The 21,740-nt window shown below is 45.5% G+C and overlaps 1 protein-coding gene across 4 annotated transcripts in view; it reads left to right on the top strand.

Moving 5' to 3' along the window:
• The window catches only part of Aff3 (AF4/FMR2 family member 3), a 463,220-nt gene that overhangs the window by 428,907 nt on the left and 12,573 nt on the right, over positions 1–21,740 (top strand). For all 4 annotated transcript variants that reach the window (XM_026785525.1, XM_013351073.2, XM_026785526.1 and 1 more), the window contains 5 exons: positions 2,406–2,530; positions 5,136–5,337; positions 7,224–7,351; positions 17,089–17,152; positions 20,122–20,258. In XM_026785525.1, the coding sequence (XP_026641326.1) occupies positions 2,406–2,530; positions 5,136–5,337; positions 7,224–7,351; positions 17,089–17,152; positions 20,122–20,258 (656 nt within the window). The remainder of the gene's footprint in view (positions 1–2,405; positions 2,531–5,135; positions 5,338–7,223; positions 7,352–17,088; positions 17,153–20,121; positions 20,259–21,740) is intronic.

Below are 21,740 nucleotides of genomic sequence, written 5' to 3'. Positions count from 1 at the left end.
GAATGGGAGAGCCCAGGCAGCCTCTGGCAGTGACTCAAGGACACACAGCCAGTTTTGAAGGTTTCCAAATTGGGAAATACTTCCCTCCATCAAGCCAAGTTTGAGGACTTTTAACAACCCCTTCCATGGCTGCGTTTGGAGTGTTACAGAGATACCTCCACTGGTAAAGGACTTGGCCGAGTCAACCGGAAGACCTGAGTTTGATCCCCAAAACTCCTGTAAAAGCTAGGCAGGGAGGTGCATGCTTATAATCCCAGCATGGAGAGGTGAAGACAGGCAGACCCCTGGGGCATTCTCCGGTGCTCTAGTTCCCAGTGAAAGATCTTGTTTCCTAAAACAAGATGGATAGCACATGAAGTCAAACCCCGGCCTCCACAGGTACATGCGCGCTCACAGACACAGGCACACACACACACACAAGCTAATTCAGACCACAAAGCAAAAGCAGTTAGCAGCAAACCAAAGGTTGCACTACTTGTGGATTGTTTGAAATGCCATCATTACCAACAGCAGTTACTACATGCAAATGTCCCTGAGAAGGATACTGTTGAATACTTAGGACTTGTCCAAGGTTATGTCAGTTGAAATGAACCCAGACAGTTGTTGGGCCCAGATTCCCATATTCAGTAATGCATCAGCCTGAGTTTTGTATAGCCATCTTCCAGTTTCCAAAGGGCAATCTGTTCTGTCAACAACAAAAAGAGAGACTCTGCACACATGGGTTTTACAGCCTTTTCAATTCCTTGATTAATAGTGGTGGGTGGGGGCAAACTGACTCAGCCAGAATCAGCTCTTGGGCCATGCCGTTCAGATGGCCTGAGCAGTCCCAGACTCACCATGGAAGGAGAGATCAAACTCCCAGACGTTGTTCTCTGACCACATGAGCACCGAGGCATGCACGTGCACATGTGTGTGTGCACGCACACATACATACTAAATGAGATAACTTGGAAGTAATGTTTATTAGGCAATTCTTTCCTGGCCAAGATAAAGATATTCCTCATTTTGGAAGGGTTTATGTCAAAGGCATAGTCTCTTCCTGGTGACAGTCATCTTTGTTACCAGCAAGGAAATCTGTTATACAGGCATAGAGTGTGTTTCTTCACAGAATAGCACTAAACAGCTTATTTCTACAAAGTAGAAATAAGGACCACCAGAAGGCAACTACTTCCCTTGTTCTTGATACATACACAAAGGCCTGTTTTCAGTGTTTTATATGTGTGTGTGTGTGTGTGTGTGTGTGTGTGTGTGTGTGTGTCTTGGTGTAGGTGTGTGCACACACTTACACTCATGGATATGCCACAGTGTGCATGTAGCAGTCAGAGGACACACCTGTGATGGTTTTCTCCCTCCACCATATGCATCCTAGGAACTGAACTCAGGTAGCCAGGCTTGGCAGCAAGTACCTTTACCTTACAGAACCAATTGTACCAATTGTCTGTGTGCCAAGACCAGGGGAACTAGCTTCCCATTTAGTAGAGAACATTGTTATTCCGTATGCCTCCCATTCTCCATGGCAGGGTTGGAAAGGGCAAATGGCTGATCGGACTCCCTATACAGACCAACAGAGCAGGCTCTCGCCCCGCTGAAGCCCTATACCTGAGATCCAAGGGCTTAAAGTTTGCTTTGGACGCTTCATGGGGCCACGATAACAACATGAGCTTCTAGGATCCCCTGTTGGCAGAGGCTTTGTGACACAATCATAGCTAAGAATCAAGTTCTCTCTGTCTTTGAGACTTGCTTTTTTTCTCCTGAAAACACCCATACAGCTCCGAGGGTACCACACTGGAGATGGCTCTCGTTGTCTCCCCAGGAGGGGCACTTTGGGCAGTGTATTTCCTCTGTAGTCTAACACTGTAGAGTCAAACACTTTCGTGTAGCAAGAACCCATCCCAAGTCCTATTTTATCAAAAGGAACTTGAAGATGTTCGGGGCCAGAAAGCTGGAAGGAAAGCACACCAGGCAGCAGCCTCTGCTTGCCAGTCACTAAAGGCATTTCTTTCACTGAGGCGAAGCTGGGCTTTCTCACCATTGAAGTTCCCATGAGCTTAGACAAAACACACTTCGTATGCTTTATTCTGATACCAAGAATGCAGGGATGAGTGATAGAGATGCCACGGTGTAATCCAGACCAGAGCTGCTTTGCAGAGCTACACACTTAGTGGCTTTCGTCATCCAAGTTCTGATCGCCACCTCATGTTGTTCCCTTTACCAAGCCACCCATACTAAGCCCAGCACATGTGAGTGCCATGGTGCCTATGCCAAGGGCTTTGCTCTTGCCTCATTCTCTAGAGAAGGTGGGTGGGAACACCCAAGAGGCCTTGCTGTGTGACAGGCAGTGCCCCACAGCTCACTGGTGGCCCTCAGAAACCCAAGTTGATTGGCTTCTGCTTCTTACCGCCCAGTGTGACAATGAAGATGACTACAGGGAGATAAAGAAGGCCCAAGGAGAGAAGGAGAGTGCTTCACGCCTGGCCGCCTCTGCTAATAACACCTTGTCTGGGAGCCACTGCAACCTGAACATCAACAGGTAAGCCTGGTTCCTCCCCCCTCCGCCAAGGTAGCTGTGAGCTGGATAAGGACACCGGATCTGAAAGCCATTGTGTTGAGGAAATAGAAGATCCTTTTGATTATTCTAACCTGAGTCTGCTGGCTTGCTTCCCTCAAGTCAACCAAAAGCTGTATCAGGCCCTTACCTGTAACCAGAGACCAATGACCAGGTATACACAGCTCTGAACTCTGTGCTCCCCAATGATCTCTCCCCCCAAAACTTGATAACCAAACCTCACAAGCTACTACTTTAATAGTCACTAACAAGGATATAAGACCATAAGAACCTAAAATTACACCTAAGTTCTTGGGTGTAGACAGGTTGTAGGCTTAAAAAGGATCTGTGCTTCCAAGGTCAAACCGCTACCCAGTGACTCCTCTAAAGGAGCAGACCAGGCCACCACACACCACCTCCCTGTGTGATAAATGGTCCTCCAGCCAGGCAAGGTCCCGGGCATTCATGAAAGCAAGTCTCTTAGCATCAGTCCTAGAGGCTTTTCCATTTAGAAGCACCTCAGCACAGACCCCGCTTTTCCTCTGCTGAGACACTTCTCACTCTCCCTGACTATACACAGAGGGTTTTTAAGGGGAGATTAATGGTTCTGCACAGCACATAAAAATGTAAACTGAAAGGTTGGGGGAAGATGTAGAGCAGTGCTGAAAGGCAAAGAGGCGGCTGGAGACCAGAGGCACACAGGCCCATGCGCAGTGGGGATCACCTTGAGGGTGCTCCCAAAACCCTGCACAGGAGGGAACAGACTCAGGGCTTCCACGGTCTTCTGTGCATTCCCACGGACTAGGGAAACAGGCATGAAGGGACCCTGCCCCCAAAATATTCTTTGTGCATTCATCAGTGCATTAAATGACCTTCCTATCTAGTAAGAGCCATAACTGCTGCATAGCAATGAACACAAATGATATTGCAAGGTGTCGGAAACAACTGGAGTATAGCAAGAAAAGACCTGTGCTTTCTGCTGAGACACGAGCTTGGCTATTGCTAAGATGATCCAGCTTAACCTTGCTTCTAACTAGAGGAAGTGTTCTAGTGAGAGAGGAGGGTGGAACTTTTTGCCATCCAGATTCATGGACCTCAAAAATCTTCCTCTCATGACTGCCTGGCAGAGCCTCCCAGATCTGATTGTTTTGTTGACACTAAGTAATGACACAGCATGAATGAAAATGTACAGAGTCCTTTCTGGAAAGGGTGATCTGCGAACCTCTGCAATTGTGATTCTACTGCCTGTTTGACCAGCTCAGGAGAACACAGAGCCGATCGCCCAGCTAGGAGGCTCTCCATAGGATGCTTCTTTGGCCCACTTGAATATGTAAACTTGCAACAGTGAAGAGGCACCAGTCATATATACCCATGATTATATTTAATGTCACAGTTTGTTCTTCATTACACATAAAGAATGTAAAATAATAGATACTTAGAAGCAGGTCTTTTTTCACTCAGATGTCAAGAAATGATGGCTTCTAGGCTTTTCACAACCATACTTAACAACAGCATCCTTCCCTTCAGTAGACACAACTTTGGGTTCATCCAAAACAACTGCCTATAACATGTTACACAGTACTTTTAGAACTAGAAATTGTCTCCACATGTATCTATTTGCGTGTTTTAAAAAACTTTGCTGTTTGTTTTAGAGGCTAGTACTTGAGGTTCCCACTGTGACTACCAACTAAGGAAATTGCTTTTTGAAGTGACTTTAACAGCTTGTTTGCTCTGATAACCAGCATATACAATTAACCTGTCATAAGCCCAAGAGTCACAACTAAATTTTCGTTGGTTGTACCATTTTGTTGTAGTAGTTGTTGTTTGTAAACTGTATTAATTGATTCTACGTGTTTCTTTAGTTAGCAGTGATTGACTCTATTTCAGGATAACATCTCCTCCACAAACGATCCTTTTTCCTAATGCAGAACACACAGATCCCTAGCAATAAGCATCATTATCACTGTTAAGACTTTAATATAAGTGAATCTACCTTCTCTAATGGTTGATGTTGGAGAAATTCTGTTTAAGAATAGACAGTAGTCTTTAAGGTAAACATAAGGTTTCAGGTACCAGTTGCTTTGTTCTGTGTCTATTCTGATCAGTCTCTAGTGAATTCAAAAACTTAGCTGTTGGAAGGTGGCTTCAGGTCTTTGAAAACTGCCGTTCTGTGACTATATCCTACAAGCTCAGATGCTGGCCAGTGCCCTCTAAGAAACTAAGAGTTTAGTTACTGTTGTTGACTGCTGATTGACTTTCCCAAGCTGCTCACCATTGTGAGGAAAAGCCTGTTCATTCGGTGTCTATAGATACCTGGATGAAGAACTCAAAAGTGTGGACGTGTTATTCTTCTTAGTCTTACACTGGCAGGAAGTCAAGATTGCTGTGTGTCCTAATAGAGGCAAGAACCCGTGCATGAGATTTGTTTATTGTGTTCTGTGGTCCTAGTGCCATGAAGTGACTTCTTCCATAATAATTCCCAAGAAGCTTCTTCCTGCCACCAGATTTAAAATGGGGGTTGGGTTGTACAAGAAGCATGGCCCTTTTTCCTGTGCAGACTGCGAGACTCTGTTGCTGTTTCTCTTTTCAGCTTGGCAATACCAATAAACAAAAATGAAAAAATGCTCCGGTCACCCACTTCGCCACTCTCTGATGCCTGTAAACACAAATACTCCAGCGAGGACCTGACTTCTTCCAGCCGCCCTCACGGCAATGGGGTGTTGACTTCTGCCTCTTCCAACAAAAAGCCTAAGGCTGACAGCCAGCTGCAGTCACATGCCGGAGACCTCACGGTTTGTCTTTTCGATGCCCTTCTTGTCTTTTCGATGCCCTTCTTTTCTAAGTAAACTCGAGTGAAATTCTGAGTTGGCCCACCACGCTGTCCTACGTGCTTGTTGGAGGCCCCATGCTGAGCCCCTGAAGGCGACTTCCAGGGAGATCTGGCAGAGGAGATGTACTCCTCCTCTCTCCCCACCAGAATACGAAGGAAGAAGCCGGCCCAGTGGAAATTCAAAGCCCCTTCTGTTTATAAAGCCTCTAGAAACTATTTCAGACTCCAGAATAACACCGTCCCCAGACAAAGAAAATTGGGAGGTTTTTTTTTCCTTTAATTTTTGCTTCATTTTATTTTTTATAAAAAGAAAACAAACTATCTTTTTTTTCATTTTACATATCAATCCCAGTTCCACCCCTCTCTTCCCATTCCCTCCACCTCCCCCCATCCCATCCCCTATCCACTCGAAAATTGGGAGTTTTAAACCAGCCAGTTTCTGTGCTGGGAAAATGTTCTACCCATACATGACGCATGTGTATTTGGGGCTGAAACCAGAGCCGACATTACAGGGCTCTCAGCCTGCTCTTTTCTATCAGTGAGATGGCCAAAGCGGGAGGTTTCTAACACTGCCCTTCACCGTCCATTCTAGGGTGGTTCTAACGTTCCCCTGGGTGAGAGCGGAGGTATTTTAGCTTCAGTGTGGTCTTGGGCCAGTTGCTTAATCTCTCTGAGCCGTTTCTTTACCCAGGTCCAGCAGTTAAGGCAGAGGCAGGCAGATCTCTGAATACTGAGTTCTAGGCCAGCCTGGTCTATAGAGCTAATTCCAGGACAGCCAGGGCTACAGAGAGAAACTCTATCCTGGAAAAAAAAAAATGGTCTATGCAAAGAAAGATCTTCGGCAGGGACCAGTACTTAACATTTTCCCCATGGATTTAAGATGCAAAAGAGGTGGCAGAAGGTTCTATGGGAGCCTGAGTCTTAGCATATCTTCAAAGGGTGCCTTTCTGTGCAGCCACATTTAGAAGCAATTATCTTTAATCTTAGGCAGGAAGAATTCAGAGAGACTCTCCTAGAGAAACACGGGATGAAAAGCTATCTGTTCAGGTTTTAAAACAAAGCAGACATCTCCTTCACATTCATATCCATGTATCGTGGTCATCTGGGGTGTGCTGAGAGATTTAGCCATTGGCTTATTTCACTTACTCATCCACCAAGTGGTGCTTTCTGAGCAGGTCCTTGTCCTGGGCCGGGCACCTTGCTATGCTGCTATGGTGATCACTCAGCAGATTTACCTCTGTGTCACCATGAAGCTGTGAACCCAAGCCCTCACTCCACACACTGTTAACTATTAGCACCTGAGAAAGTTGCCTAACCTGACCTGTATTGATTTCCCCATCCGTAAAAGAAGCATACAACCTCCCTTTTGGTGCTGCTGTGAGAACAGCATTTGACAACAGGTGCAGAAGTCCTCACGTACAGGCTGAGACTTAGACACGTAAAGGCTGGACATCCCTAATGCAAAGGGCTCCAAAATCTGAAACTTGCTGAAAACCAACGTAATTCAGCAAATGGATCATTCCACACCTGATCCCACAAAACTGGTTTAAAGCATACTGCAGATAATTGCTTTAATGTATATATAACTGCTATCCATATAAGGGGAAACACAGATAAGTTTCGTACTTAGACCTGGGTTCCATCCCCTAAATATTCAACCCCTTGTGGTTCCCAGTATTTTGATTAAAGAATACACAGCCTGTATTACCTTTTCTTGATTGAAACAAAATCACCATCGTTTCTAAAAGTCAACAGGCAGTATTCTGTAGGTGAAAAGGTGTGCTGTCTTATGGCTCTTTCAGCCAGGTGGCCAGTGTCTCAGTGACTTCTCTGTTATTTGTTGTTTAGAAAGCAGTTCACAACAGCTCTGAAAATGGCATCCTCCATACCAAGTCACGGCCGCAGACTGAGCCATGGTCTCCAGGTTCCAATGGCCACAGGGACTGCAAGAGGCAGAAGCTGATCTTCGATGACATGTAAGTTTGGACCTTCTTAGTACGGCGAGGAAAGAAAGTAGAAGGAAAGATTATATCCTCTTATTTATGATGTGGCTGTTTGCCCTTGCATGATATGGTAATTTAAATGTCCCTCTCAAACAAAGCACTAACTTAATACGCACCCCTGAATAAGCAGGATCCCCAGGGCTTATGGAATTGATACCCAAAACCTCAAAAAAACTGAGGCAAACTGCCCTAACGGGTCTTTTTTTTTTTTTAATTATGTGTATATTTGTCTGGGTATGTGTTACATGAGCATGGGCGCTCATGGATCCCCTAGAGCTACAGGCAATTAGCTGCCCAGTGTGGATACTGGGACCAAACTCCAGTCCTCTGCAAGAGCAGAGCTGCTAAGCTGTCTCTCCAGCCCCTCCAGCGAGTCTTATTTCCAAGGGTATATATTATGGGATGTTGGTGACTTTGTGCAATCAGGAAAAAAAAAAAGTCCTTTTGGTTTTGTAAACTATAATAGCAAAAGAATAATAGTGGTTTACTCCTGAAGGCTGTTTTCTCCCAAGATGTAGGCTCTTTGTTAAGAGTGTAAACAGACCTTATGTGGGAAAAGCAGCCTGGAATGCTTTGTCCACTTCTCCTGCTAACAACAGAATGCATCTTCCGTACCCCCTGTCATTTTAAAGAGATAAAGGCAGGGATGGTGGCTAAGAATGTCCAGCCATGCTCTTAGGAGGCTGAACAATCCCAGTCAGAAAGGCTGAGATGATGCTGATGATCGTTTGGCCCCCAGGGAGAGGGTCAAGGAACACCTAGAAGGAGGAGATAGAGTTTCACGAGCTCAGCCTGAATCCTGCGTTCGGTTGTTAGCTGACCCACAAGCGTGTTGCATGTCCATGTGAGGCAGGATAACTGAAGTCTTCCGGGAACCTCGTGCAGGAGATTCCTGCCCTGCTGCTGGCTTCCATTCCAACTGCAGAGACAGACTACAAGCCCTAAGCCCCCTGGAAGTCAAAATACAAACTGGTTCCAACATCTCTCAGCTTTCCTCAGAAGAAAATAATAGTATCAGTGACTACTATTGTGCTCCCCTCCTTGGGGGTATCACATAAGACGCAGCATCTCGGGAGCATCAGGCATCAGGCTCCCCTGCCCACTCTTCGACAGCCCTAATATAAACATGGGGTATTTCCTTCTCTCTCAGCTTCCCATATTGAGTCTCTTAAGTATTAATATTACTTTATACATCAACCAGGGCACAGAGTTTGGGGGTTGGAAGTCAAATGCACATCTTTGTCTCATTTAAGAAGCACATGCCAAGTTATCTGAATTTGGGGAATTACATGGACATCCACAAGGCTCAGGTCTCTTCCTGTGGTTACCAACTACATGCCAACTCTGTGCACGCAATCCTCCCCTCCCTTAACTACTCTTCCACCTACCTCCCTTCACTTTCCCTTTGCTGAGCAGAATGGCGGGTGCTCATTTTCCCTCGGGTCAGGTTAGGATTTTGTGCTGGTGATTGGCCCTGTGAAAGTTAGCCATTTTTGAAAACAGAGGCAAGTAAAGTGATATTTAAGGTCATTGTGGAACTTGTGTTTGGTTGTCATAGCTAATAATAGACGTATTAGACATAGGGATACTCAAAACACCAAACATCTCTGGGCTATATGGTTTAGGGAAAGTGATAAAGATAAAAAAGAAAGAAGAATTTATGAGAGAATTAATTCAATGACTTCTTCCATGTTCAGAACTGAAGACTAAGTCAGAAAGAGCAGCAACCCAATTCTTATAGCCAATCTGAAGTTTCTTGAATTTTTTTAATAGGGGGAAATGTTTCTCAATATGTTCCCTGCCTACACTGATGGAGAGGCTCTGCCTATAGGCAAGATGTGTAATTCTGGTTGCTGACTGTGCCGGGACTGCCTTCTATTAGGGATATGGTACAATGAAATAGAAAAGCACTCTTAAATACCCATTACATGGAGAGCTGTGGCCACTTGCCCCAAATGATGTGAAATCTCTAGTAGTAAGATAAACATGCAATTCAAACAGCCACTGATCTAGAAAAAGCTGTGTGAAGATTTTTGGTTGGTTGGTTTGGTTGGTTTTTTTGTTTTTGTTTTTTTAAGACAGGGTCTTTCTATGTAACCGTCCTGACTGTCCTGGAACTCACTTTGTATACTTTGTAGACCAGACTGATCTTGAACTCACAGAGATCCTCCTGCCTCTGCCTCCTGAGTGCTAGGTTTAAAGGCATGTACCACCACTGCCCAAAAGGCAAAGAACCAACATTGTCTCTTCCTTTAAACCGTGAAAATAGCTATCTCTCAAGAGATCAGAGTCACTGACATACACAAAATGTTGTGCATGTCTAGCTGCTGTATTAAGTGCCTACTGAGTATCAGGTACATCATATCCAAGGGAACAGCTAGGATATGATGTCCGCCATAATCCTGCAGTCAGGAGAGAAAAGCACATGGACGGGACCACTCCTGTGACCGCTAGAGCCACATCTCCTCCTTTCCCCACTTTTTCCCATCACCCTTCTATTCCTCTTCCTCCTTCCTGTCCTCTCTCTCCTACCCTACTTTTCTCCCTTCCCTTCTGTCATAATTTGCTCCAACTTGACACACCTGGGAAGAGGAAACCTCCGTTAAGCAACTGTCTCCTGTGAGAGTGGTGGTCTCTGTGGGTGTGTCTTGAAATGCCAATTGATGTAGAAGCCCAGCCCACTGTGGGGAGTACCATCCCTAGGCAGACAACAACAATGAGCCTCTTCCTTCCCCACGTGGCTCTTTCTGTCTTTTCCTTCCCTCCTCACTTCCTTTTCCTCTGCGTTCACCCTGACAATGTCTGCCCTGACAGCCCCCTTGATCACCAAAGTCCTCAGCTCCTGTCACTTTCCTTGGCTCATATTCACTGAGGTGTCAGCAAGCACAGAGACGAACAGGGAAGCTGCCAGGAGAACAAGGGAAAGGGCCAGATCATTAGGACCAGAGCAACTGAGAAGCTGGTGGAGAGCCAGTTAGTCATCCAGAGAGGACCAGATGCCAGGCTGTCATTTAGTTCTTCAAGCTGCGTCATGTAGCTTGAAAGAAAGAAGGAAGGAAGGAAGGAGAGAAAGAATGAAAGAAAGAAGCTCATCCTTTTGTATTATAAACACTTGTTAATGGTTGAATAAACATGCAGTTCCAACAACAACTGAATCCACCAGGCTGTCGAGAATGAGCACTGACTAAACACGGCTGAATTATAAATAACCTTCCCAGGGGAAGCCCTGGATTTTTTTTCTATCTTTTCTCTTTTTCCATGAACCTGCATGAAAGTCCATTTAAATCCCTGTTCTTACACATCTCATTTCCTGTGTTTCTTACCAATTAAGCCCCAGTTAGTGCTTTGGGGATGCAAATGAACCGAAGGGGCTAACACTCACTTCAGAACTGGAATCAAGGTCTGCTTGTTCTTGGTAAGGGCTAGTGCAGACTGGCGGCTGTGTGGATCCTCCCCTGACATTGAGCAGAAGCAGGGAAAGCGTGACAGCTACTACTCCACAGCCTCCGTGGGAAGGTGGCACGGGCGTGATTAACAGACTCTTCCTTTAAAAGACAAAATCTGTGAGAATTTATGTCAGGGAGTGACGACGCTCGCCTCACCTCGCAGCTCAGATACGGGTCTTATTAGTGCCGAGCCCTGAGCTATATATTATCTGGTGTCATAATTAGTGGCAAGGGAGCTTTGGCCAAGGAATTGAGAGGGATCTGGGATGGGACGCCTCCATCCAGGAGTCCCGAATTCACGGAGCTAAGTGGTGAAAGGCTTGGCGGCATGAAATAAAGCCCGGCTCCCGCCAGCCATATTGCTACGTTGGAAGCCAGCGGGGCTGGAGGCCAGCACTGCCTGCTGCTTGCTGAAGGATGTGCTGTCCCCTGCCCATATTTCACATACAAGAGGCAGTCACGACCAGAGCACTCAGCCAATCCACCAAATGTCCCATCTGTCCCCACGACACCAATAATAGGAGCAGAGCTACCTAACCCTCCGGGCACTGAGTGAAGACTCCCTGGGACACACAGTGCTGAAGACCATGAGCTTGTAAAATGTGAGTGGGAGGAGGGGTGGGCACTTGACATTTGTAATGCAATTATGTGCAGCAGTCTCCTTGCTAAAAGGATTTTAATTTTATAGAGGATGGGAAGATTCCCGTATATGAGAGGTTGAATCTCCGGCAGCATGATTTAATCAAAGGAAGCCAACCAGAATTTTTGCATAGGCCGTGTGAGAGCCAGGCAGGGCACTCTGGAGGCCTTTCCATGGCACTGCTGTCCTGGGGGAGACCCTTTCCTCGTTGCTGCAAAGGAATTGTTTCCATTGTGAATTCCATGTCTCTATCTGGGCCCTTATTTTATTTTGACCAATGGGAAAACAAAAAGAGAAACTCCAGGTTGGAGGAAAGGGACATCTCTCTCTTGTTGTAATCTGCAGGCTTTGCTATAATCGATCGTTTTAAATGTCCAACCCAGAAAGAAAGAACACTGAGACCTATGATTCTCCATTTCAATAAAAGTTTCTTCAGTGATTAAAAGCTTGCCTCCCTTAGCCAGCACAACTTGAAAAGGGTTCTGTAAGCCCTATGGGGAGCATGAGGAAGGCACTCCCCTCCTGAGAAGCCAGGTTCCAGGCACTCTGAGTTCCAGTCCATGTCGGGTTGTAGGGATGAAAGCTGCATCCGAATCCTTGTGGCTTACACACCGTCTACCTGCATCCGAAAGGGGTGTGTGCAGACAGCCAACATTAGCCCTTGGGAGTCCCCCGGCCTCAAACACCCCCGCCAACAGTGACTGCTGGAGGGGGACAGGTGGCAGAACACTTGCCCAGCATGCATGAAGCCCTAGGTGTGCCCCCCAGTTCTGCAAGCTAGCACTACCAAGCAGCTGTGTGTGAAAGAGAACTATTTAACCCCTTCCATGGTCAGTCTCCTTCTAGAACAAGCACTTCAGGGCTGAGGGCACAGTAACACCCTGAGGGCACATCAGCTGGCATTGGGGGTATCAGACTAAAATGCGTTGGCTGTCATTGTTGCCGCTCCTCCGTCCGATGTGGGTTTCAGTTTCTCCAAGCAAACATTGTCCCGATCGCTCCACACCCAGGAACCTGTTTGTTCAAACACAGTGAGCTCTCATCCCTGCCAGTTTGCACAAAACAGACTTGTTCTGTGGAAGGACGGCCTTTGAAAGAGGTAGGAATAACAGAAAGCAGTGTGCCAGCCTCTCCGTGGGAGACCATTCATCTCTCTCTCCCCCTCAACCACGAAGGAGAACAAAAAGCAAAGGCTGCCTCTAAAGCTCGTGTGCTAGGAGATATGTCAGGTCCCTCGCACCCTGCAGCGGCTCAGAGCCAAGGCCGTGTGTTTGTAGGTGGCGACGGTGGAAGAAAAGGAGGAAGGAAAACGTACCGTTCGGATCAAGTACGCTGATGGCTTTCGTTACAGAGACCTCTCAGAACAAAGATGCACATGGCTGTGCTCCGGCTCCGCCGTCAGCCAGTTCTGGTTTCTGTGGGCCACTGAATGTAGTTGCGTTCACAACGTTTAATTGCACTTTTATTCGTGTGTTCATGGCCATCATCAAGTACTATGAAAAATAATGCGAGTGATAATATTACAGAAGTTTAAAAACTCTACATTTCCCATGTAAAGGCAGATTCAATGGAAAATCTATTTTATGCCGAGATGATTAGGTTTTATTTCAGAACCTTTGATATATTAGATTCTGTACCTGTGACAGCAGTGAGGGCAATTTCATTTTTCCTTCTGACTTGTATATGGCTGTAGAAAGCAATGCCTTCAGGTTAGTGTGCATCCACAGCCACCCTGGACAGTCTGAGTGAGTGGCATCCCAGTGGTCCCGATGACTTTATAATGGCCTGATTTAAGAGCCTAGCAGTAGAAAGCACCTGAGAGGAGGAAATGGGCCAATCTTCAGGCAATTTTCCATGCTTAGTACAGTGAGCCCTCCATTATATGCAAAAGGGGTTCTAACGAGCGTGTTTGTAAATGGTCCATAGATGGCACCGGGTTGTCTTTTAGCGTGGCAGGTTACAGTTGTAACTGCCAGGATCCGGTCAGCAAATGGGATGAGTTACTTCCCTCCAGGCACCACAGTGTGCTGTGACTCAGCCTCCGTCTCAGGCTTGAAAAGCGCATTCCTGTGCTGCAGGTAAAAACATTGATTGAAGAACCCACATTAGTGGCTATCAGCTACTGCCATCTCGAAGAGTAAATTAGAAAGCCTGTGAAGTCTAAGATGCCATAGCTTATGACCAAAAGAGGTTCTTTCCCCATGAGAATAATATGCATTTAAAATGACAATCTTTTAGTGGTGAGGTCTACAAAACAGGACACACAGAAAATGACCAAACCTGGATACTAGAGTGTAGAGCAGATAATGATGGGAAGAATTTCAAGTTGCCATGGAGACACTCTTCGGCTCATTGGCCATGATGCTGCACCCTCTCAGAAGGCACCACTCTCCCCCAGGCTCGGGAGAAATCCAGTACGATTCAAGGATTACTGTAGGCTGGAGAAGAACGCAAAGGTCACCAGCATGATTCCTGCTGAAATGCGCCAGGGACCGAGCTGCCCACATGCCGTGACTGTAGCCCTGTGAACTTGGAAGGTAATTAATTACCCATGACGTATAGTATAGCCAAGTTCTCTGCGACATGGGAAAGACCGTGAGAAGCATGGGTGACGCTCCTAGAAACTGTTCCTGGCAATGGTCAGACTTAGTTCCTGATAAGATTTGGTGAACACTCAGTGATTGAGCAGAGAGCGGAATATTCCAGGCAGGGGAAAGGAAGAGCAAAGCTTCCAAACAGGAGTGGCATGCCATCAAAATTGATGGAACCGCCCCAGATTTTACTCATCCTGAGCTAAGATTTGACTTCCGAAGCCCCAAAGATGGATTTGGGAACTGGAGACACAACAGAAACAGTGTTTGAGAAACGCTGGCCGAGGAATTGAACCCAGAACCAGAGTTGATAAAAGCAACTTGGGAGGTATGTCTTTAAGAGAAGAAGAACGCTTAACAGGAAGCCAGAACACATCTGGCAACAAGAGAGAGATGGTGAAAACTAATCTCTCCTCAGCTGTAGGCCCTGGGATCTAAGGCTCAGCAGTCAGTCTAGGCTTGGACTAGAGGTGAGCTCTGATCGTCTGTGTTGGGATGGGAAGCCAAAGAGCAAACGCAGCAGCATGCCTGTTCCTGCTGATGCTGTACCAGCAGATGCGTGTCATGACTCAACAGGAGATCATGGCTTTTTGGATGTCATGAGTCCAAACCTGCAGGATCACAACCGTCTAGAATTGATCCCTAACCCGTGGACTTCTGATTGTCACCACTGGCTTGTCACTTTGAACCATTACACTCACGTCACTTCAGGATGTTGGTAATGAAGGAGGTTGTACTTACGTGGGGCAGAGTATACGTGGAAACTGCATAATTTCTACTCATTCTTTCTGTGAATCTAAAAATGCTCCAGGAAGTCTGTATGAAAGCGAAAGCAAGCAAGTAGTAACGGTGAAAATTGCCAAAATTTCGCATCCGTCGGTATGTAGCCAAAGACTGTCAAGGCATTTGAAAAGCCATTCAAGTGGAATTGTGGGTCCCTCAGCGATGCGCTAGCAAAGCAAAGGTGGAGGCAGCAGGCCCGTCTTGCTGAGGAAACCATCAGCCACACCAGAGACCATCCAGGGGAATGGAAAGCTTTGGACCTGCATGGGAACGAGAATGGGGAGGGCACAATTGCCCACAGACAGACAGTTACGTTCGGGACACCGTGCGGTTGTGTTGTCGTTTCCTTGTGGTAACAAACCAACACATCAGTCCCAATAGACTGCCACAACTCTGTCAGTATTTGTAGAGAAAAAGAGGCTGGACATGAGGTCCTTTTGTTGTTGTTGTTTTTGTTGATCCCATGGTTGGTTTGTTTTTTTTTTAATTTTTTATTGAGAAAAAGAAAAAAAAGTTTCTGCCTCTTCCCAGCCTCCCATTTCCCTCCCCCTCCTCCCACCCTTCTCCCCCTCCCCCTACTCCTCTCCCCCTCCCTCTCCAGTCCAAAGAGCAGTCAGGGTTCCCTGCCCTGTGGAGAGTTCAAGGTCCTCCCCCCCTCCGTTCATGTCTAGGAAGGTGAACATCCAAACTGGCTAGGCTCCCACAAAGCCAGAACATGAAGTAGGATCAAAGCCCCATGCCATTGTCCTTGGCTTCTCATCAGCCCTCATTGTTCGCCATGTTCAGAGAGTCCGGTTTTATCCCATGCTTTTTCAGTCATAGTCCAGCTGGCCTTGGTGAGCTCCCAATAGATCAGCCCCACTGTCTCAGTGGGTGGGTGCACCCCTCGTGGTCCTGACTTCCTTGCTCATGTTCTCCCTCCTTCCGCTCCTCATTGGGACATTGGGAGCTCAGTCCAGTGCTCCAGTGTGGGTCTCTGTCTCTATCTCCATCCATCACCAGATGAAGGTTCTATGGTGATATGCAAGATATTCATCAGTATTGCTATAGGATAGGGTCATTTCATGGTTTTTGACCCAAAACTAATTATTAACTTTGGTCCTGATTTTGATTCTCACTTTGACGAATAAAATGTCATGTTTTGGTCAACCCGTGTTTCTTGTCATAGCACATTACTGTTTCTCTAGGCATTCTGATCTCTTTGAATAAAGGAATGTTCTGATTACCTGGTATTCCATTGAGGTAAATGACCCATTAGAATCTAAAACAAGACAGTTTAAAATAAGCGTATCGTAATAGGTTAAACAGTCCATGACTAATCTCTCTGGTGACATCCTATCCCCTGGCTGCTATCTACTGTTTATGAGTAGGTCAAGTTTATTGATCACCTAACACACGTAATACAAAGATGGCATCTAAAGGATGTAAAAGGTTTTTTTTTTAATTAATCTATTAGACTAAACATTTTAAAGGCACCAACCGATGATGGGTAGCGTAGTGTGACTTAGGGTTGTTGTGCACGTTCAGATCTGTCTCAGGACAAATTACCCTCATCTCCCAGAAGGATCGGCACTGGCCAGGGTTATTGCTTTAATAATACAGGCGTCTAATGCTCCTGTTTACCAGCTAGCTAATCAGCACCCTAGAGGATACATGCCGTGTTTGCATTGTTACAAGGTAGACATCATTTTACAATTAACTCCATTACAACTGAAACATAATCATACTCCATCACAGTTCTTGGGTTTTCACTGTGAGGCTTTAAGACAATTAACTGTATGTACACACAACTCTAGGAACTATTTATGCATATAAATGACACACGCATAAGAACAGATAAATACTGTCACTCATACATTTCCGTGAGATGATTACCAGATATTTGCAATTCTTAAGTTGAAGGGGAATGGTTTTCTGTAGAGACTATGCAAAATAAGAGTTTTCCACTTTTTTCTTATCCATACAGTAAAAAAAAAAAAAACTTATTCACAAATTAGGCACTAAGGGACCGCGTTAAAGCAACTATAAATATAGACTATCTACATGTATTGAGTGGGTTTTGAATTGCTAACTTAGGAGAAAAATAATGTACTTTATATACAGGCTGTAATTTAAAAGTGCAAAAAGTATACATGACTCCATATTAAACAGAGTTTTTAAATTGTGCCTTCTGTTTGAATGAAAGAGAAGCATATTTTCAACAGACCTTGCACTTAAGCAATAATGGCATCTAATATTCTCTCCTTGTAGGCCTCGTAGTGCAGATTATTTTATGCAAGAAGCTAAACGGATGAAGCATAAAGCAGATGCAATGGTGAGACCCTTTTCTTTCCAGATTTGTTCGTCTAAATTGTGTTTGTGCTGCAGCTTCATCACTGGGGCAATATAGCCGGGGTAATTATAAAATCTATTACAAGGATGGCTGGGCCTGCTAAATGGGAAGATGTTTATATAATCAAAGGCTCATAGCCCAATAAATTATGACTTCACTCGGTAATGTCGAACTGGAAGAAAGCCCTGGATAAATGAATATTTCAATTTAGTCTCAAGGTTTGAATAGTAACCAGAACCAGTGGAGTCAGTGGGCGGAGCTATTAGAAATAAATTGAATTTGCATTTTCCTATCTACCTAGCCTAGCTGGCTCTTCCTTGGCTCAGTTCCACAAATCTCTTTTCAGGGTGACTAGTGTTCCCTGCGTGCATCTGTCACTCACACTTAAACCTTAAAGTCAACATGACGTGATCTTTGCGAAGGATAGCTTTTCTGACTTGGGTGATCTATTTTGGAGACCTTAAGGATTTCGGGCAAGAAATAGAGACTTTTAGTTTGTTTGGTTTGGGTTTGTTTGTTTTTTTTAGATCACACAGTAATTTCTCCAGGCCTCTTCCAAACAGATGCCTTACTTCCTAGAAACTCTAGTCCTCTTTTCCTTCAGATTCATAGCAAAGATCAGTCAGAGGGCTGGAGATAAAGGTGGTTTCTCAGATACCTTTCAGAATGTGAGTCCAGAGCGGAAGATACTAAATCCTAAGCGCTGCTCCCCCAGCGTGCCTGACGTTATCCACCACACAGTTATCACCTGATGTCAACTGCCAGGGAACACTGGGGTCATGTGGACATAGCCAGTGAGTATCAGAAATAGAGATAGTCACCACACGAGACAGCTCTTGTCCACACAGCCCCACAATCCCAAGGTCACCCAAAGAAACTGATGTGTGGATCTCTGTCTCTTCAGTACCCTGTTTTTAAAAAGAGAGAAGAAGGGAAGGAAGGGAAATAATTAATGCATGGCCACTTTGGGGCAAAAACATCACACTTTTAAATCATCATTTTAAATACGATGAGAGTTACTACCTGAAGCCATCATCCAAGGCTTCCTGGCTCTGTTCACCTAACTCCATCTTGCTCAGCTCTTCCTTCCCTATCCCTTGTCAGCCTCTCATCACTCCTCGTTCATGCCAGCCCACATGTCTGTCTGCTCACACCTCGGTGTCCTCCCCAAGTCCAGCCCAGTCATGCAGATCCTCCCACTAACATCTCAATCTCCTCCCTGAAGCCTCCCCTGGTGCTCTGCAGCCCCCCCCCCACTCTCTTCCTCCCATCTTCTTGCTTTAGACTCCTCTGTTGGTATTCTGTCCATCACAGACTGCCTTGCATATTGAGCTATTCTGTGGTATACAGATTTCACTTTCCAAGGGTCTTATGTGGTCCTAGAAATGAGTTTTTGTGAATCAAGTACATGTACCCCAAAATTAAGTGCTTTAGAATGAAATTAGTTCCTTAACAGCATTGCCACAAAATATGGTATGACTTACAAGTGTTAAAACTTTTATTTATTAATGAGTAAAAATTTATTTATTTATTAATATTCTTTCAAGACAGGGTTTCTCTGTAGCTTTGGGGCCTGTCCAAGAACTAGCTCTTGTAAACCAGGCTGGCCTCGAACTCACAGAGATCCTCCTGCCTCTGTCTCCCGAGTGCTGGGATTAAAGGCTGCGCCACCACCACCTTGGCTATTTAATTTATATTCATTTTCAAAGAGATATCATTGTTAATGAAAATTGGTGATTTATTTTTATATTTATTTGTGTTTGTAGTAGGACTGAGAGTAGTTAAGAGTAGGGATGTGATTTGTTTCTTTGATGAACAAATCATGGGAAAGCAGAGGTGATTCCGCAAGGTGGGAATATGTGACTTTCCTAGAGCAATGGTGTCTAGGGCCAGAGCCTCCGTATGTAGCTCGAGACTTAGTGGGAGAACTGAGGTGCACATTCAACTCATGGCTGCTGCAGAGACAGTAGCGACACCCGGTCTTTCCAGGTGTGTCCTGCTGAGCTGAATGTGCTGCAGCCTCTGTGCTGAGTAGCATAAATATATACAGTGTGGGGAACCCCAGAAGTTCTTGTGGTTGAGTTTCAGCTCTGGGTCGTGTTTTGTGAAAGTGAAATATAGAACCTTAGGTAAATCTCCATTCATCCCTTCTCCGTCTTCCCTCTCGTGAGGCCCTGAGAATAGTGACGCACGTGGGGGCGCAGAGTCCCAGATAACGTGAGACAGTGATCAGGGCCCTGCACCATCGTTGGTGAAGCTGGAAAAAGTAGGCATGAAGCCCAAGTATGGATCCAGACCTGTGAACTTGGACACACGTTTAGCGCGCCATGAGAGAGGACAGGGAGTGATTTTGCCAAGCCACTGAGGAGAAGGAAAGGGAGCTTGGCAAAGTGGGAGGAAGGTGTCCTGTGACTTCTCCACTCGCTTGCCTCACTGGAGCAAATAACTAGCGAGGATTTACTAGGTCCTTTCATCCAAGGGAGGTGGGCTCCAAGCTCCCGTAGCATGCCCTGAGGCTGCAGATGGCTCAGAGATTTACACACTCTGTTTCATATACATGCATGTCTGTGATATACAGCTAAGCACAGGAAGACACTAGCAGTAACTAGTAACTAATAGCAATGTAGGGCAATAATAGGGAGCTGTGATAATAAAATGTATAAGCTCATGAATTATTTATTTCTGGAATTCTCCTCATAACATTTTCAGACCTTGCTGACCACAAGAACCTGAAACCATGGGAAATGAGCTATGGATAGCAACGAGGGCTTACATAGCTATTTCTTTTTTCTTTAATTTTTCCTCTCAGCTCCATTTCACGGGGTTTTGGAGCTCAAAAGTTGGGTTTCTCAAAGCATATAAACTGTATGGTGTTGCCCCTTGTTTAAAAAAAAAAACAACAAATTAAAAAACCTCTTAGTAAGGAAGACACCTCTGATTGTGTTGGTCAGGTGGAGAAGTTTGGGAAGGCCTTGAACTATGCCGAAGCAGCCTTGTCCTTCATCGAGTGTGGAAATGCAATGGAACAAGGCCCAATGGAATCCAAGTCCCCATACACCATGTATTCTGAGACGGTGGAGCTCATCAGGTAAGGTCTGCTTCCAGCAGAGCTGTGGGGGGAAGCAGGAAGGCCGTATACAGGAGTACATACGGGGAACACTACGAAAAGAACCGCAGCCTGCAGTATCGGCCGCTGGGGACCAGTGTTCATTTCCTAAAATAAGAATGGGAAGGGACTTATTTCACGTGGTGTGCCTCCCTGTTTGCTGTGTGAGGCGAGGCAAGGCGTCCCCTGCACAAAGCCTCCATGACTGTCCGAGGAAGGAACAATGTCAGAGTAAGCTGGGACATGTCCCCTCAGCTAGGAAGTGGTAGGTGTGGGATTCATGGACTCTCTAAGCTGCTTGGAAATTAAAAGTCAACGGGGACTAAAAGTGGAGATTAAGACCACGGTAGAAGGGTTGCCCAATTGCACAAGCCGCTGCATTCAGTCCTCACCATTCAAATGTGTGAATCTGTTCATTCATTCTACCTCTCAGAAGGGGGGAGAAAAAGATAATCATAACATCATTATAAAATGTGTAGTATACTTATAAAGCAAAGATAAGCCATCCCGCAATTCATAACCCCAGAGAACCTAGACAACAAAGACCCCAAGAGAGGCGTACATGGATCTAATCTCCATGGGAAGTACAAAAAGACAAGATCTCCTGAGTAAATTGGGAGCATGGGGATCATAGGAGAGGATAGAAGTACAGAAAGAAGAGACTGTCCAGCATTAGGTCAAGCTGACACGGGTAAAGAGGAAGGAGGAATCCCTAGATTTCTCTCTCATATTCTCAGAGCATGAGGGGAGGGTTGGAAGGGAGGCACCAAAAAAAAAAATTTATTTGGAAAATGCCATAATGTAACCTAATTATTTGTAAACTAATAAAAAAAACAACTAAACTAAAAAAAAATACTTTTTTAAAAACTGAGGGAACTTGTCAATAAAAGGGAGAGAGTGGAGGAAGCACTCTCAGCGTGTCTAGGAGGAAAGACCAGAAGTGTGGCTGTGTACACAGTAAACTGTTCCTTCCAGGGAGTTTTGTAAATCATATTTGATGGGTGAAACAAAATTTATAGCACCATCTGGTACTCAAGGTAATATTTTATAGAAGAAGAGGCAGTAAAGGCTTCCATGCTTCAGTCAGGGGCTGTAGGTCACACAGGCAGGGTTTTATCCAGGGCGAGCCCTGGGGAAGCTGCAGAGGGATGCACTTGGGACCTGCAGACCTACAGCAAGAGGATGGCATTACTGTTTCTGCCGTTTTCAGCAGAGCACGTGTTGCGCCAAGAGCGTCACAAACCAGCTGGGCTAACCTCTGCCCGCTCTGTGACTGGTGGATTAGTCTCACTTTACAGATTAGGAAATAGACACTGAGGTGCCAGTACATCTGTCTGAACTCTATGAGTAGACGAGATGGGACTTCAATCTAGGACCCTCTCACCATTGCACAGAATGCCTCGTCTCTCAGGATTCTGAGCAGGTGAGCAGATATTTCATTGAGAGGAAGCAGTGCCCACAGTC

The sequence above is a fragment of the Microtus ochrogaster genome, linkage group LG2 (genome assembly GCF_000317375.1).
Source record: "Microtus ochrogaster isolate Prairie Vole_2 linkage group LG2, MicOch1.0, whole genome shotgun sequence".
NCBI classification, from domain to species: Eukaryota; Metazoa; Chordata; class Mammalia; order Rodentia; family Cricetidae; genus Microtus; species Microtus ochrogaster.
This window is presented reverse-complemented; position numbering and strand designations above follow the sequence as displayed.